At 37.9% G+C, this 17,233-nt stretch overlaps 1 protein-coding gene across 3 annotated transcripts in view; it reads right to left on the bottom strand.

Moving 5' to 3' along the window:
- LOC109096772 overlaps window positions 1–17,233 on the bottom strand; it is a 39,276-nt gene that overhangs the window by 9,523 nt on the left and 12,520 nt on the right. For all 3 annotated transcript variants that reach the window (XM_042731289.1, XM_042731292.1, XM_042731291.1), the window contains exons 2-3: window positions 5,849–6,000; window positions 1,753–3,254 (exon numbers count right to left, since the gene is read on the bottom strand). In XM_042731289.1, the coding sequence (XP_042587223.1) occupies window positions 1,753–3,224 (1,472 nt within the window). In that variant the 5' untranslated portion in view covers window positions 3,225–3,254; window positions 5,849–6,000. The remainder of the gene's footprint in view (window positions 1–1,752; window positions 3,255–5,848; window positions 6,001–17,233) is intronic.

The raw sequence follows: 17,233 nt of genomic DNA, 5'->3' as shown, positions 1-17,233 counted from the left end.
CTCACTTGAGGCACTACGGGACAGCTGGGATATTGGATGTTATATTTAGATGGTTCACAGCCTGGATTGAACTCCTGCCCTGGAGGAACATAACATTAGAGAAAGGCTCTGTAATGTCGAAAAGCTTTTGAAGCACCAGAAATTAAGCTCTGTACTATGTCTGGAGCAAAAGCGTCTGAAGGAAAATCTATACAGATTTATGCATCCATGCTAAATTTGAGAAGACTGTCAGGGCCAGAGTTATGTGCTGTTACGTTAATCAAATTTCTGTCAGGTTTGCATATTTTAGGCTTGTGTGAGATTGTGTGTGCAAAACATGCTTTTGGTGGACAGGTGTGAACCAGACATCTGCCACAACACAACCACAGAAGAATCCATATAATACAGTTACTGCCTAAGTGAATCAATGGGGAATTGATGGGGTTTGTTGCTATAGTATCCAATTCTTTACCTTTGATTGTTGCTACTGCAAAAATCTGGTTCTTTATCTTTGTTTTCCAGTAATAATGTGTATCAATAAAACAAAATACATTTACTTAGAGCTTTAACAAAATGCAACAAACTTTAACTTAAAACTACTACAAAAAAAGCTTTTGCAATTTTGCTTTTTAGGATTTTTTTTTTTTTTTCGGTTGTAATTTTGTACTGGAAAACAAGACAAAGATGATTAGGACAGGATATTTAATAGCATTTGCAATAGTCATGTTTTCCATTCTTAATAAAGCTAAACCTGCTAATCACCATAGAATATGCCACTATATGCAAATATCACATCTGCTACTGTGTACTTGGCATAAATGAAGACATTACGAATCCCATCAATAATGGTATATTCACTCTGTTTCTCTGTATACAAGCTGTGCAGAGATTCTGGAATAAATCAATAACACAAATACTGATGCAAACGCTGATTTAGCTGCTATGCGATTAATTTTCAGAGTTAACAAGCAAATCTGATAACCAAGAGATACACTTTTCCAGACGATGTCCATTTTTTTTTTTTTTTATTAATTGGTAATGGTCAATATTGGATATATATTGATTGATATTTAATATATTCCTCTATTTTTACATTTAAATTCCCTTTGCCATTATTCACTCACATTCAGTAAATCTTTAAAAACACTAACAATTTAAGAACACAGCAATGTTAAATCTTTAGCATATTAATTTCCATTTTTTATTTTGTTCATTATAATATTGTAGAGCCTTAAACCACTTATACAATTTAAAACTATTGATTTACATTTTTCTTTTATTAATCATTTATTATAAAAAATACAACTGAATTTTGATGTCCGACATTTGTTGGTTATCGGCCCAATTTTAATATCATGGGAGACCCGGATTTAAATTTCCTTTGAATTCATATATATATATATATATATATATATATATATATATCCCTTTGTCAAACACTTCATCCATACATCTGTTTCATTTTCTAAAACATTTTTTGACCTCATAATTTTAATTGATTTGAATCATTTAAAAAATAACTTGATTTTCAGTGACATGACAGACTTCTTTCTGGTGTCATATTCAGGACTTCTCCAATCATTCAGTCCACTTAAATCCTGTCCCTTTCGTACCATTGTCTGCATGCATGCATTCAGATCTGCCTCAATCCAATCAAAAACCGATGTATAGAACCAAGACAACATTCTTTTTTTCAGATTTTTTTACAGAAGAAATTATCTGTCACTACTTCCATAACAACTTTAAGTACTATGTGAATCCCCATCAACTCACCTTTTTTTAATAAGGTCCAGGGCGGATCCCAGGAAGCCATCCCTCATTTTGTAGATTTTGGCTCCATAGCTGGAAAGGTCTGTTCCGTCCAGAAGGATTGCCGGGCAGCAGCTGGATGGGCTATCGCCACTTTCCCTGCGGGGTGGGAAGGGGAGAACAGCTACATCTGTGGCCCCAGGGCCTGCTGGGCCCTTTGTCTCCTCGCCTCTTCCTGTAGCAGCTTGAGGGTGTAATGGAGAGCGAGCCACTGGGCCTGTGCAGATGGGTCCTCCTGGGACCTCTGCGGTGGAACTGGGCTCAGACATCTCCACTCCGCTGTGGTTTGAATCCTGAGCTGTGTTGATGTCAATATCACTCCTTCCAGCACTTTGCGTTTCCTCTGTCTGTATTCTTTCCTCTCTGTGCTTGTCGTTACTCTCCATTTCAGAGGACCTGTGGTATTTAATGCCCTCCTTTTGTCTCATTCTCTTAAACTCCTCAAATGTAGGTATGTGCAGGCGGCCCATCGGGGGTCTTTTCCTCTCAGGGGTTGACTGGGCAGAGTTAGTGCAGATGGGATCTGCCGTATGAGCTTTACTCATGGTACTAGACTCCTGTCTAGAGTTTAGTGCCAAGTTAGGGGTGCTTCGTTGCCTTCGGAGCTGCAGTCGTCGGAGTGCTTCCTGTTTGATCTCCTCAGGACTGGTGATGCGACGGGCACTCAACTCTTGCTGTCCATTCCTGTGCAATGACGGCCGAACCGCTACGTCCTGATCGCACGGGTACAGCGGAGAAGGTGCATTACCAAGCACAGGTTGAGAACGCAAAGGCTTGTGAGGCTCCGTCACACGTGTGCTCTGGAGCCGCAGCTTGTCTCGAAGACCCTTCCGAGCATTTCCGTTCATGCCCCAGTCCTCAACCGCAGGTAAAAGCCATTGTGGGAAGAGCGGTATATCTTTCCTCACCACTCCTCGGCGGCCGTAGATCGCCATGCCATCATGGGAAGGCATTAAGCCATAAACCTGCGGTCCCTGAGGAGGTTCATCGTACCAGTGGCTGCTTGAAGTGCAGTGAAGTATAAACTCACTGTCCATGATTTTGTAAGGATACGCATTGGGATCAGACACAGCAGCCCAGTGCAGGTTTTCCAGGCTGCGGTAAAGCCGGGTGCCGCCGGTGTTCACACAGCCCTGTGGAAAGCGCATCGCCCCGTAGCCAGGCTGGCCTTCGGGCTGTTTAAGGGGATGCATACTGCTGGTGGAGCAGTAGACCCCCAGGTTGCTGAGCAGGCCATTGTTGTTGTTGCAGTGGCCCGGAGCTACATCCTGGGCAGGGAAGGCGGGCACACCATGATGAGGGAAAGCAGACAGTGGGGAGCTGAGGACGGACAGGTCCATGGACAAGTCCATGCTACAGCCTGCAGGAGAGCCTGCTGGGGAGTACTCACATTGTGGGGCTTTCACATCCGGCATGGCCACAGAAAAAGCTGCCATATTCCAGAAAGGAGCATCGGGATCACAGCCCTGCAGAAGTGCACAGACAAGGCATTGACATCATGTCGGCAGAACAATTTTATATGCTTGAAGTTGCTCTGCATCTAAACATCAGTAATTCACCAACTGCTGGTTAAAAACGGTTTTGTGTAAAAATGAGAAAGTCTATGAGTGTCTTGTATAGACTTTTGTCAAATTCTGCCCTCTATCACCTTTGCTCAATCTACTGCGAAAACGCTATACAAATAAATCAAACTAAAAAATAATTTTTATCAGGGTAATAAATTCTAACAATATTTGTTAACACTTTAGTATAGGGACCAATTCTCACTATTAACTATTTGCTTATTAGCATGCCTGTTATTAACATATTGGCTGTTTTTAGTACTTATAAAGCATTTATTCTGCATGACCATATTCTACATCCCTAATCCTGTTAGTAAACAGCAAATTAGGAGATTATTAAGGCAAAAGTCATAGTTAATGGTTAATAGTGAAGAATGGTTAAAAGTTAATGGTTAATAGTAAAGAATGATTAATAGTTAATGGTTAATAGCGAGAATTAGACCTTAAAATAAAGTGTGACCCAATATTCTAATTAGAAAAAGATACATTAGTACTATAAGTAAACATTTTTGGCTTTTAAATTCTTTTAATTTCTTTTGGCTTTAGTACAATCACATTTAAAAAATATAGTTTAGCATTTTGAAAGATGTTATTTAACTTTTCTCACACAGCATAAATGGGTCTCTATTGTTAATAATTGACAGCTGTGGAATAAATAAATAACCAAAATATGTAAGAAATATATTCCACTGATAATCCTTGGGCATATGTAAGCAACTGAGGATTTTAAAATACCAGATAAAATCTAAAAATTATCTCAGGTTTCAAAATTAATCATGAGGATGTGCTACCGAGGATTAGTGCAGATGATTCTAAGAAATGCAAAATTACTTCCTTGAAACATTGACTGTATGTAGCATTTGCTAATGGCTTGTATGTAAGGGATTCTGTTGCTCACTTGTGTTAGCAACAACCCCACAAATAGCACTCACTATCCCTATAAAAGTGCCCTAAAATGGTGCAAAAATGAAATTCACCCTACACTCTAAAAAAATGCTGGGTTAATTATGGAAAAACCCTGCAATTGGGTTGGGTTGGGTTGTTAAATGTTTAACCCAACCTTCTGGCAAGTAACCCAATTGCTGAGTTTGTCCATATTTGTACTTGTATCATATGTACTGAACATGTGGAAGAACTGACAATAAAGCAGACTTGACTTGACTTGACTTGATATTTTACCCAGCACTGGGTTGTATTTAACCCAGCATTTTTTAGAGTGTACATTTCTCATATATTTAAAAACTGTACAAAGCTACCAATATTCCTCTTGCTGTTGCATACTAATCTAAATCACATCAAATGACCCTTCCAAAGACAAAACTAAGCTAAAGCTAAGTAACACAGTTCAATAACCACTGCGGTAATTATAATGCTCATCATGCGTCGTCCCTATGACTTATATAATCAAATTCATATTCTAAAAATAGCTTGTTCTTTTTTACAAATCAAATGGTGGGGGGGAGTTATGTCAGGAATTAAATACATTAAACCGAGAGGGAGGAAAATCAGAAGGGACAGTAATGAAGAGAGCCATAACACTCGCCCGGGGCACTTATTCCACTAATCAGATAAGAACTGTGGATTAGCAAGGAGAGCGCTTCTCTTTCAGTAATTAGTACAAATTGCCTTGCTATAGGCCATATTAATATCCACCCGTAATCTTAAACAGAAATCAGGGTCAAGCCAGGAGTTACGAAAGAACATGTCACTATAATTCCGGGCAGCAGAGTCAGGACAATTCCATCTAGATGAATATTCATCTTCTTCACATTGCCTGTCAGAGAACAACAATGGCATTGCGATTAGATTGAAAAAGGCGGGAAACCAGAGATTTTAGGTGGGGGAAGCCCAACATGTTCAGGTGTTCAATTAACGTTTGGCCCAATTTAATTAAAATGGAGCTATTGAAACCCTTCTCTGGTATTATCAGGCTAATTTCAACGCTCCATTTAGGAGATAAGAAGATCGAAAGCCCCCTTTTTGTTTTTCTGTGAATCGTACAGTGGAGCACTCGGGAGGATTTATCTTCGTGGGCGGCTAGACTCACTGTCTCAATAGCGCTGCCAGTGTTTTCTTTCGCTTGCGCTTGAAAACTGCTGACGTGTGAATAAACAGTCAATTAGCATAAGGAGCTTGTTTAATGAGCATGTGGCACAGGATCAGCTCACGCCGGGCCCACTATGTCCTCTCCTAGTGTGACAGACAGGCAAATCCTCTGTTTCCTATTTGAGCACAATTATTACGGACACAAGAAAGCAAGAGCAGACAGTCCCTCACTGAGGCAAGAGCTTCATACCAAGACAAAATACTAGAGATTCAAACTTGAGGATTCATGACAAACTAATCAGGTTCCCTGATTGATTTTACATTATGTACTTTATATATCTGGACTATACGGCTATACTTCTATCTGCAGGCCTCTGCTAGAAAGTGTGTTAGAGAAACCTTTTAGGATTGCAATATGTTAGTCTTTTGTTGTGTTAGTCATAAAAACTTACCCCATTTTAATCAACTCTGTGTGTGCACCTTTACTCGGCTTGCTTTAGGCTCTCATTCACAGGCTCTGAGCCAACAGAATCTCTTTTGGTTTGGATTAAAGGTAGACAAACCATCCACAACCCCAGACTGCTGAGACCTCAAGCACAGGCAGCTACAAAAGAAGAGAAAAACATCAATACAGATATCCAAAAATAATACAAATCAATTTCTGGAACGAACAAAGGATCCCGCAGTATTTCTAAGGATGTTGTGTTTCTGTTTTCTCTGAGAAAATGCATTTGCTTTAACTGAGGAAATTTTGTTAAGAAGTCAAACACTGAATAAGACAGTCATCATTGGGGTTTCCTTTAAACACACACACACACACACACACACACACACAAAAACACACACACACACACACACACACACACAAATATTTCTTTGATTTAAAGATATTATTAAACTAAATTTTCTAGCTTTCTAGGAAAGGTCTAAATATTTTTGTGAAGAAATCAATTATAATAATAAGGATAACAATTCTAGTTTATAATATTCATAAACAAATATTAACATACACAACAAACTGTACTGCAAAGTTCATTCTCAAAATATTCCAAATTGCATGTACTTCGACCTCCTGTGATTCAAGACTCTGAAATTCAAGGCATGTTGTGGAGTTTTCTTTACAATTTTATCTCCTCTCTCCTCAGTATCAGCCAGAGACCTTCTGGAAATAGTTCAAGTTGTGATAGTGGCATGACAGTGAATGCAGTTTCAATGATTTCTCATTACTGAGGAAGACACAGCTCGACCTCCACCAGGACGGAGTCAGACTTCGGTCAATAAACACATTCAGTTGCTCTTCTACTCCATCTTATTAATCGCAAGAGCTCTTGGTGTTTGACGAATGTTTGTCAGTATGTGGTCCAGCTGCTCACTAACACACAAAACCCTGAGGATTACAGCGGGACAGCCAAATAAGAAGAGGCACCTTTAGAGCTGCATTTGCGATATGCATGCACAAACATTCCATGCAGTCACTTTAGTATGATTTATGACTAAATGACTCTTATGAGCGGTTCTTTTAATGAATCGTTCAAATTCTTCTCTGAATAAACTCACTAATAGATAGATCATAGCCAACACACAAATACACACTAAACACCTTTGTATAAAGAAGTGACAATGCCTCATTATCACCTCATTTTGACCACTCCACCAGTTCAATCCCTTGATAAAGAAAAAAACTAAAGAACTGTATCCACATCTATTCTCTGCAGGTGCTGCTTACACTTCCTACACCTGCAGATATGGAATTTTTATTTTTTTCCATCGAGCCGCTGCTGTAGTAAGGCTGCACATTGATCTATGAAGCCGGCTCGACAGGGAATCAAAGACTAAAAGGCCACATATTGATTGTATCTGCAGGTTTGTGTGATAGCACAGCAGGGGTTTTTCAAGGTTTAGGAAGGTGGAAAGACATGGAGCGCAGATGGAGATTCACAGTATGATTATGCTGCAGAAGACTGACCTCATGATTGGTTGTTGAGATTGATCTATTTCATCTGAGGTCACAATGGCCACAGCGGCAGATATCAACCTATTTCTAACCACTGGATTTGTGCTTCCACGAAAAGGATTTTCAAGCTGTTTCCAGGAGCAATTTCAGTGAAAGGGGGTCATATAAATACACTAGTTTTGAAAATTGTTGAAATCAGCATGTTTGAGAAGAATAAGCTTTAGTAGAAATTGAGATGGTTTACGGGATGTGCTTGGATTAGTACTTGTTGGTGATTTTGTCTAATCCATCTGATCCTGTGGAAAGCTGATATGCGGGAAAGCTCAGGAAGATCATTGGCTGCTTATCTCCAATATCTTGCAGTAAGTGGACTAAAGGCTATATTTACGGTCACATTATCTGCATTAGGATATATGTTGTAAATCCTAAATGTGAATGAACTTGTAATGTATGATTTATAGGGATGTGACGATCGATAAAAATATGTGATGATTCAAATCGGTTGAGATGTTAAATGAATCGCGATACAGTTGGGGGTCTGAGTTGAATGTATCTCTGAGGGTCTTTAGGAAAGTCTAGATGGAATTTTCTTTTAATCTTACCTCTGTATGATGTATATTAATGTAGCAGCACTGCTTTGTTTACAGTGGCAACCAAGGAAACACTGTATCACTGCTGTTCCGTAAGCGCCACCTGCTGTCAGAGAGTGGTATTGCATTTCTCATTCTGGTTTTGCTGTAAATTTTTGAAATTTAAAAAATTGCTTGTGCTGCATGCTTGGATCGTGATTGAAATACAGTGGTTGCTTCTTATTTTAAATGAAAGAGCACAGGCAAATCCTTAGTTTGTTTATGTAAAGATATTTCTTTTATTTGAATTATTTATTTATTTGATTTGGGGTTTGTTTTAAAATTTCTATTTAGTTATATTATAATTTCACAAAGAAATGTGCATCATTTTCTCCAAGCAATAATAAACTGACTACTTTTCATTTATACTGTAATTTTAAATCTCATTATGGTAAAAAACGTATCGTAAAATCAGTATCGTGAGTCATATCATATCATGAGTTGAGTGACACACACATTATACATACATTTTTGAACACAGCATGTTTGAATACTATTTAAATTTTATATAATTAAAAAAAAAATCTAATTTTTATTTCTGAACACAGCATGTTTGAATACTATTCTTTGTCAGTTTATTTAGATAATGGAATGGCATTAATACACTTAAGTGTCTTTTGAGCCCAAACATTTATTTGGTCACTGAATGATGCTTTATGGCATTGTTCTATCATCTGTTTCTGAGGCGGGTGAAGTCGTCATGGAGGTGAGGTAGTTACAGTAGAAGCGAGTGCTGTATAATCAGAAGCAGAACCGAAGATCTTCTCTATTACCTGTCAGCGGAGCACCGCATTCATTCTGACAAGAGCAGCCGAGACAGAGCTGGGTTACAGCTCTTCAAAGTAAGAAGAGACGGCATCAAAACATGTTAGAGTGAGGCTCAGGAGAGGTGAAGACTCAAGTACCAGCATACCTCAGTTAATTATGCTTCAACTCTGCCATGACTTCATTGCATTCAAACAAAATATACTGTCTACCACATCTGCAATATCTGAGCTACATAAAAAGCAATAGTTTGTTACATACAGTAATCGCAAGTATGCAGGCTGTCCAAGGTGAATACCGTACATCATGCAGATTAAAAAAAAAAAACCTTGACAGATATACTATAGAGGGTTTGTCTTTTCCTGTAGCTCAAGATTGTTTAGTGAATATTTTATGCTTGTGTAGTGTTAACTGAGCTCATGAATAAAGCATTAGGTAGATTAGGTGAGAGAAGCATTGTTAGTGCACAAGTTTTTCCATAAACACATTAGTCTATATACCATTCTTAAATGAGCAGCTCTTTGGTAATCATGACTGCAGGTTTGACACACTAGTAATTGGTACATATTACAAAGCTGTACTGAAGTCATTGCTATCACTAATAATTGGTGCACACAGATGTCATGATCTTGCTTGTAAATCATTATATATCTTGCCAAGTATAGACGTTGTCTCAAATAACTAGCACAGATCATGTCATTCTAGTCAGCAACGACACAAAGGCCATTTACAGAGCTTGCATTTCCAAGAGAAGCACACATCAATATGGCAATGGATCAATGTCTGCCGGTCATCTTGTTGGTGGATGTGTTTAATTAATGACCAAGCTGCCACATGCAATGTCATTAGTGCATGATTTTATCCTGTAAATTGGAGTATTATAGAAATCATATTAATTGAAGTGCCATTGTAACCCAATTCATCAGTAAATTTGCTTCCTAAGCTTCAAATGCTTAATATGAGGGCAAATATGTTTGTCATACAAATATCCCCATTCTAATAAGATAAGGCCACTGCTTACATAATTCATAGTGAAATATAGACCAGGATAAGAATCTTTTTCCATGAAATCTATATGCATTGAAGCTCTGTGTGATGCAACCCTGTCGTTAGTTGATTTTTGAAGCTGTTTACATAATTCATAGTGAAATATAGACAACTGCCTTTCAGACTGATGAATCAATGCTCTGCAGCTCCTCACAAGGATTTTTCCCCCTCTTTCTGATATAGATAAGTCACATGAACATGATACCACTGCTCTGAAAGATAAAGCCGGTAGTTACGGATAAACTGTCAACAGTAGTCGGTATGCATTGAAGCTCTGTGTGATGCAACCCTGTCGTTAGTTGATTTTTTTCACTGAGAAATCGTGCGAAACTGGATGAGCATTGGAAACAAGCCAATATCCTTCTTAAAAGCTGGCTTACTGTATATCACAGTGTGATACATAAACTCTTAGTAACAAAAATTACTACAATTAATTCTGGATGTCATTTAAATAACATAATGCATGAATATGGTCAAAATTATGTCAAAATGTATACACTATATACTACTGTTCAAAAGTTTTAAAATCAGATTTTTTTTGTTTTTGAAAGTCTTTTATTTGAATAAAAATACAGTTAAAACTGTAATATTGTGAAATATAAAATAACTGTTTTCTATTCAAATATATTTTAAAATGTAATTTAATCATGTGGTTTCAAAGCTGAATTTTCAGCAGTCATTACTCCAGACTTTGGTGTCACGATCCTTCAGAAAACTTTCTAATATAATGATCTGGTGCTTAAGAAACATTTTAGTAAACTTGTAGAGATGCTTTTTAAAAGCAGATAGACTATTGGTTGTCATGTAGTCAGCCAAGGGCTCTTCCTCTTCATTACTCCTAAGTGCGACTCTGTTTGTGTTTTCATTGGATAATGACACCAGAAGCTCTGGCAACAGTAGCAATAACAAAAACAACCTACGAACCTGTCGACTTCACACTTATCAACCTCCAGAGAGAAATAGAGAGTGCTATGGATCCAGTGTGAAATACTGTGTGTGAAGATAACAAGAGAAAACTGTACCAAGGACAGAGAGGGATGGGATAGGACGGGACAGGAAAGAGTGATTGATAGGTGAGAGCAGAAAGCCTGATAAAAGGCTTAGGTGTGGAGAGGAGACACGAGCGATGAGAGATGAGCGGTAGAGGGAGGAGAGCAAACATGAGAGAGAGGTGGAGAGATAGAGAATACTTGTAATAAGGCAGGATTGCTGTAAAAAGCAGATGGCCTTGTGGCAGAGAGAGACAGAGATATGGGCTAAACAGAAAAAATTATAAAAGCATGGAATCACTGTTAGCTCTCATTTCTCTCTCACTGCTGTCTGCACTACACCGTCCTGGACATCACAACTAGCTCAGACCATAGCTTTAGGGGCACCTTTGAACAACTGAAAATTTTACCCTATTAATTTTACCTTGAGAAAAAAATTTAAATAAAAAGTCAAAAACACAACACTTGCAACACAACACTACAAGAGCTTTAAATTGCATTAAAATATTTGGTCACACTTTATTTTAAAGGGTTAGTTCACCCAAAAATGAAAATTAGCCTGTGTTTTACTCACCCTCAAAGCATCCTAGGTGTATGTGACTTTCTTCTTTCAGACAAATCCAATCAGAGTTATATTAAAAATTGTCCTGGCCCCTCCAAGCCTTTCATTGGGGGTAAGCGGGTGTTTGTTTATCAACAGTTCAGAAGACGTGAAATAAAGTGCGCGCATCCATAATAAAACATCCCTCACATGGCTCTGGGGGTTGAATAAAGGTCTCCTGTAGCAAATCCATGCATTTTTGTAAGATAAATATCTATATTTCAAACATATTAATAAACACTTTTTTTCTCACTTCCGCTAACTGTGGTACGTGGAAGATGTTCAGGCGGATGACATTTTTGGCATCCGCCTGAAGGTTGAACCCTTTAAGGTTCAATTCTTGCTATTAACAAACCATCAACTTTGACATTTGCCTCAGTAAACTACTAATTTGTTGCTTTTTAATAGTTAGTAAGGTAGTTGTTAATTTTAGGAATTGGGTAGGATTAGGTATGTAGAATATGGTCATGCAGAATATTGCTAGTAGTACTAATAAACAGCCAACATGTTAATAGGCATGCTAAAGCACTAATAGTGAAAATTGGTCGCTGTACTAAAGTGTAACCAAATATTTTATACTAAAATAAGGCCAAATAAAGTTACTTTTTGACTTTCAATTATAATTTTTTTCATATCTAAATTATAAACAAAACCTTCCCCAAATTTTACATTTGTATGCTATCTTTTAAAGATTTTGGGGTCAGTAAGTTTTAAAAAAATATATTTTTACTTCAGTCTTCAGATCCTTCAAAAATGATTCTAATATGCTGATTTGGTGCTCAAGAAACATTTATCATTATTATTAGAGTTCAAAACAGTGGTGCTGCTTAATATTTTTATGGAAACCATGATGCATACGTTCTTCGTTCTAACAGACTCTAAGAATAGCATTTTTTAAAAATAGAAATCTTTTATAACAATTCAAAATACTTTAATATCACTGTTGTGATCACTGTTGTAATAAAACAATTTAAAAATGTTTTAATGTAATTAAATCTAATGTAGGTCAACCAAGATTTCAGATTTCAGTTATATAAATCTTTATGAACTTTTTAATATTTCTAAATATAACATGATGAATATTTTACAAAGTGACAGATGATTATATTCGTAACGCAACCTTTGCTCTCAACAGCGCAACCATGCATTACACAGTCAATACAGCAATCTATACTACATCATGGGCTGTGGCATTAAATAGATGATAGAGATGAACAGCATCACACTTTTCCTTCAGTAGAGCAAGACTGCTGGATGTCCTCAGGAGCTGCCTGTGGCTGTCATATTTCAACAGCTCCAAACGAACCCTAATAACCATCCGTTGGGAGAACATCATAAGACACACACACCCTGTCCTAAGGGTCCCTCCCACACACACACACATCAGCTCCTTTGTTGTTCTTTGTGAATGAAGAAGGGATCAAAGCAGCGGATCTGTACGTGAAGGTGCCCCAACCTCCGTTCAGAACCACTTGGCCAGTAATGGGCTTTCATCTCGGGTGATGAGGTGAGAGTATGATAGGACAGATGGGGGGAGAAAGGAGGATAAGGAATTATGAACACGAAGGTGGCAATTGATCAGCTGTCATCTCTTCTTTCTGTGCTTTGTTTTGACTTTTATGCGTTTAATGTGAGATTGTACTGTGCAAATTGGTATAATTTTCTAAGTTTAAAAGTTTGAATGTTTGTGCAGCCCACAATTCCAGCAACAGGATACAAGAACTTTCAACAAAAGCCTCCATTTAGAAAACCCAACATGGATTACAAAAAATGTAGTGATGACATTAATGAGTTATGAATGAAAATATACAATCAAACCATAATGTAAACCTCTATCAGATTTTTCAATCCATAATGAGATGGTAAAATCATGTTTTACTGCCGTTCCCTGGTGCAGTTCAGTATAATTTATTCCAAACCATTCATCACGCATGAACAATGGCAGTTCAATGCCAATGCCCCACATACTTTGCAACATAACTGTCTCCTCCTGCTGATAAAAAAACCATATTCTGGCAGCTCACATAACAAACCGATGCTTAGCGTTCTGCAGTGACATAAATGTAAACCTTGCCTCAAACTATTTAGGTCCAGATAGTCCTGAGGCAAATGATGTCCTAGTAGAACAAGACAATGATTTAAACAGATTCATTTTTATTGGATAGTTCACTCATCTGTCATCATTTACGCGTGCTTATTCTTCATCTGCATTGACAAAAAAAAAAAAATGGTAAAAGTGTAACTTTAGGGGCCAACAGCTTGTCACTGAGGCAGCATCCTTGAAGGGGCAACTTTTTCACCTTATTAGTAACTTAGAGTAGTATTATGTACCCTTAAAGTACTAATATGAACCTTTAGGGGTAAATAAGATACAAAGATCCCCCTTTAAGTTTACTGACCTCCATCTGATGGACACTTTACAATCCCATGAGGCCATGGGAGAGGAGTTCTGTTTGTCAGTGAAGTGAAGCAACTGACACTGGTGCCAACATTACAAATGTAGCATTTCTGGACTACATTTTATTTATATTACACACACTCGTACTACAGTACACAGAACATAATTTCTGAACAGTTGTGAAGTAATTACTTATGAAAAGAAGTGCCTAGATGCAGCCAAGCTGTTGTATACCTACATTTTTTTTTATTTTATTGCACAAATTTTGACTATTTCTTCCATAAAATACAAAGGGGAAATGTCCCGCAGAATGTCCAAGCTGCTCTTTTCCATACAATGACAGTGGATGGTAATCAGACAGCTAAGGTCCTGCAATAAATAACTTATTTTGTGTTTGATAAAACACGAGGCTGAGTAAATGATGACAGAGAGTTTTAATTTATTTCTTTTAAATTACACGCCAGGAAAAACCTCAAAAATCTTCAGATCATCAGATTCCACCCACCTTTCTGCTCTACAGAGATGATGTTATCCTCTGATGAATACTATGTCAAACACTGCAGGTGTCCCATCAATTTTTATTTTCCATTTCCCCGTCCGCTGAGATACCCTCTCTCTTTCTATCTCTCTACTGTCTGACTAGAATTGAAATATGAGGCTTTTTCTGCAGAGGAGCAAACTGGCCCTATTTTACCCCATGTGTGCCAGACACTGAGGAGATCATCTTGAACATCCGGCTCAAGTTCTGTAGCGCTCTGTGGCCCCACAACAACACACAATAAATCAATGAAGCATTTCATTAGAGCAGACGGCTACATCTCCAGCGTGCCGGTGCCCTGTGTATTGTAAAGGTGCAAGGCAGCGGACCAGGTCAGCCTAAAAACTAGAATGCCGGTGTTGTCACAACCCACACAGCCTGACCCCTTACTCCCTTCATCACGACGACATGTCAAGGGGTCCAGTGAGGCATGACAAACCCCACACAACAGAAGGATCGTTGTGACAGCGCAGCGAGTATAAATGTATTCAGCTCTTCTCTCCCTCCCTCCAGAGGTCTATCCTCTGCTTCAGATCTGTCCAATGTCATGAGCAGAAGTATGCAAATGATATATTCACAGTGTTCCCTTGTACTGTTCAGCGAGTTCCTGCTCCTGCATAGTCCAAACTGGAATTTCCTCAGGTGGGATTTCACTCAGAAACCATGATAAACACTAATTAGAAAAAGATGCAATCTAGTGTTATCCAAGAAATCTAAATTTATCCTGGCAGAACACATGTTCATGTCATTTCGCCACAAATCATCCATTCAACACACACAAAATACGAGCTTTTAAAGCATAAACCAGTGGCAAAATTAGTAGAGTTACAAGTGAAACCCTTTAAGGTTCAATTCTTGCTATTAACAAACCATCAACTTTGACACTTGCCTCAGTAAACTACTAATTTGTTGCTTTTTAATAGTTAGTAAGGTAGTTGTTCATTTTAGGTATTTGGTAGGATTGGGGATGTACAATATGGTCATGCAGAATATGTGCATTATAAGTACTAATAAACAGCCAATATGTTAATAGGCATGCTAAAGCACTAATAGTGAAAATTGGTCGCTGTACTAAAGTGTTACCAAATATTTTATACTAAAATAAGGCCAAATAAAGTTACTTTTTGACTTTCAATTATAATTTTTCATATCTAAATTATAAACAAAACTTTCCCCAAATTTACATTTGTATACTATCTTTCAAAGATTTTGGGGTCAGTAAGTTAAAAAATTCATATTCTTCAAAAATGATTCTAATATGTTGATTTGGTGCTCAATAAACATTTGTCATTATTATCAGTGTTCAAAACAGTGATGCTGCTTAATATTTTTATGAAAACCATGATGCATACATTCTCCGTTCTAACGGACTCTAAGAATAGCATTTTTTTTAAATAGAAAAAACAATTCAAAATACTTAAATATCACTGTTGTGATCACTGTTGTAATAAAGCAATTTAAAAAATCTAATGTTGGTCAACCAAGATTTCAGTTATATAAATCTTTATGAACTTTTTAATATTTCTAAATATAACATGATGAATATTTTACAAAGTGACAGATGATTATATTCGTAACGCAACCTTTGCTCTCAACAGCGCAACCATGCATTACACAGTCAATACAGCAATCTATACTACATCATGGGCTGTGGCATTAAATAGACGATAGAGATAAACAGCATCACACTTTTCCTTCAGTAGAGCAAGACTGCTGGATGTCCTCAGGAGCTGCCTGTGGCTGTCATATTTCAACAGCTCCATACGAACCCTAATAACCATCCGTTGGGAGAACATCATAAGACACACACAACCCTGTCCTAAGGGTCCCTCCCACACACACACACATCAGCTCCTTTGTTGTTCTTTGTGAATGAAGAAGGGATCAAAGCAGCGGATCTGTACGTGAAGGTGCCCCAATCTCCGTCAGAACCACTTGGCCAGTAATGGGCTTTCATCGGGGGGTGATGAGGTGAGAGTATGATAGGACAGATGGGGGGAGAAAGGAGGATAAGGAATTATGAACACGAAGGTGGCAATTGATCAGCTGTCATCTCTGCTTACTGTACACTGGTGTGCCTTTCACAGGAAAATGTCCGATCCAACTGGGCACAATCATCTCCATTTCAAAGTGGAACCATTTGAATGAGACCGCAGCCCACAATTCCAGCAACAGGATACAAGAACTTTCAACAAAAGCCTCCATTTAGAAAACCCAACATGGATTACAAAAAATGTAGTGATGACATTAATGAGTTATGAATGAAAATATACAATCAAACCATAATGTAAACCTCTATCAGATTTTTCAATCCATAATGAGATGGTAAAATCCTGTTTTACTGCCGTTCCCTGGTGCCGTTCAGTATAATTATTCCAAACATTCATCACGCATGAACAATGGCAGTTCAATGCCAATGCCCCACATACTTTGCAACATAACTGTCTCCTCCTGCTGATAACAAAACCATATTCTGGCAGCTCACATAACAAACCGATGCTTAGCGTTCTGCAGTGACATAAATGTAAACCTTGCCTCAAACTATTTAGGTCCAGATAGTCTGAGGCAAATGATGTCCTAGTAGAACAAGACAATGATTTAAACAGATTCATTTTTATTGGATAGTTCACTCATCTGTCATCATTTACGCGTGCTTATTCTTCATCTGCATTGACAGAAAAAAAAAAATGGTAAAATTGTAACTTTAGGGCCAACAGCTTGTCACTGAGGCAGCATCCTTGAAGGGGCAACTTTTTCACCTTATTAGTAACTTAGAGTAGTATTATGTACCCTTAAAGTACTAATATGAACCTTTAGGGGTAAATAAGATACAAAGATCCCCCTTTAAGTTTACTGACCTCCATCTGATGGACACTTTACAATCCCATGAGGCCATGGGAGAGGAGTTCTGTTTGT

This window comes from Cyprinus carpio, chromosome B9 (genome assembly GCF_018340385.1).
Source record: "Cyprinus carpio isolate SPL01 chromosome B9, ASM1834038v1, whole genome shotgun sequence".
NCBI lineage: Eukaryota > Metazoa > Chordata > Actinopteri > Cypriniformes > Cyprinidae > Cyprinus > Cyprinus carpio.
This window is presented reverse-complemented; position numbering and strand designations above follow the sequence as displayed.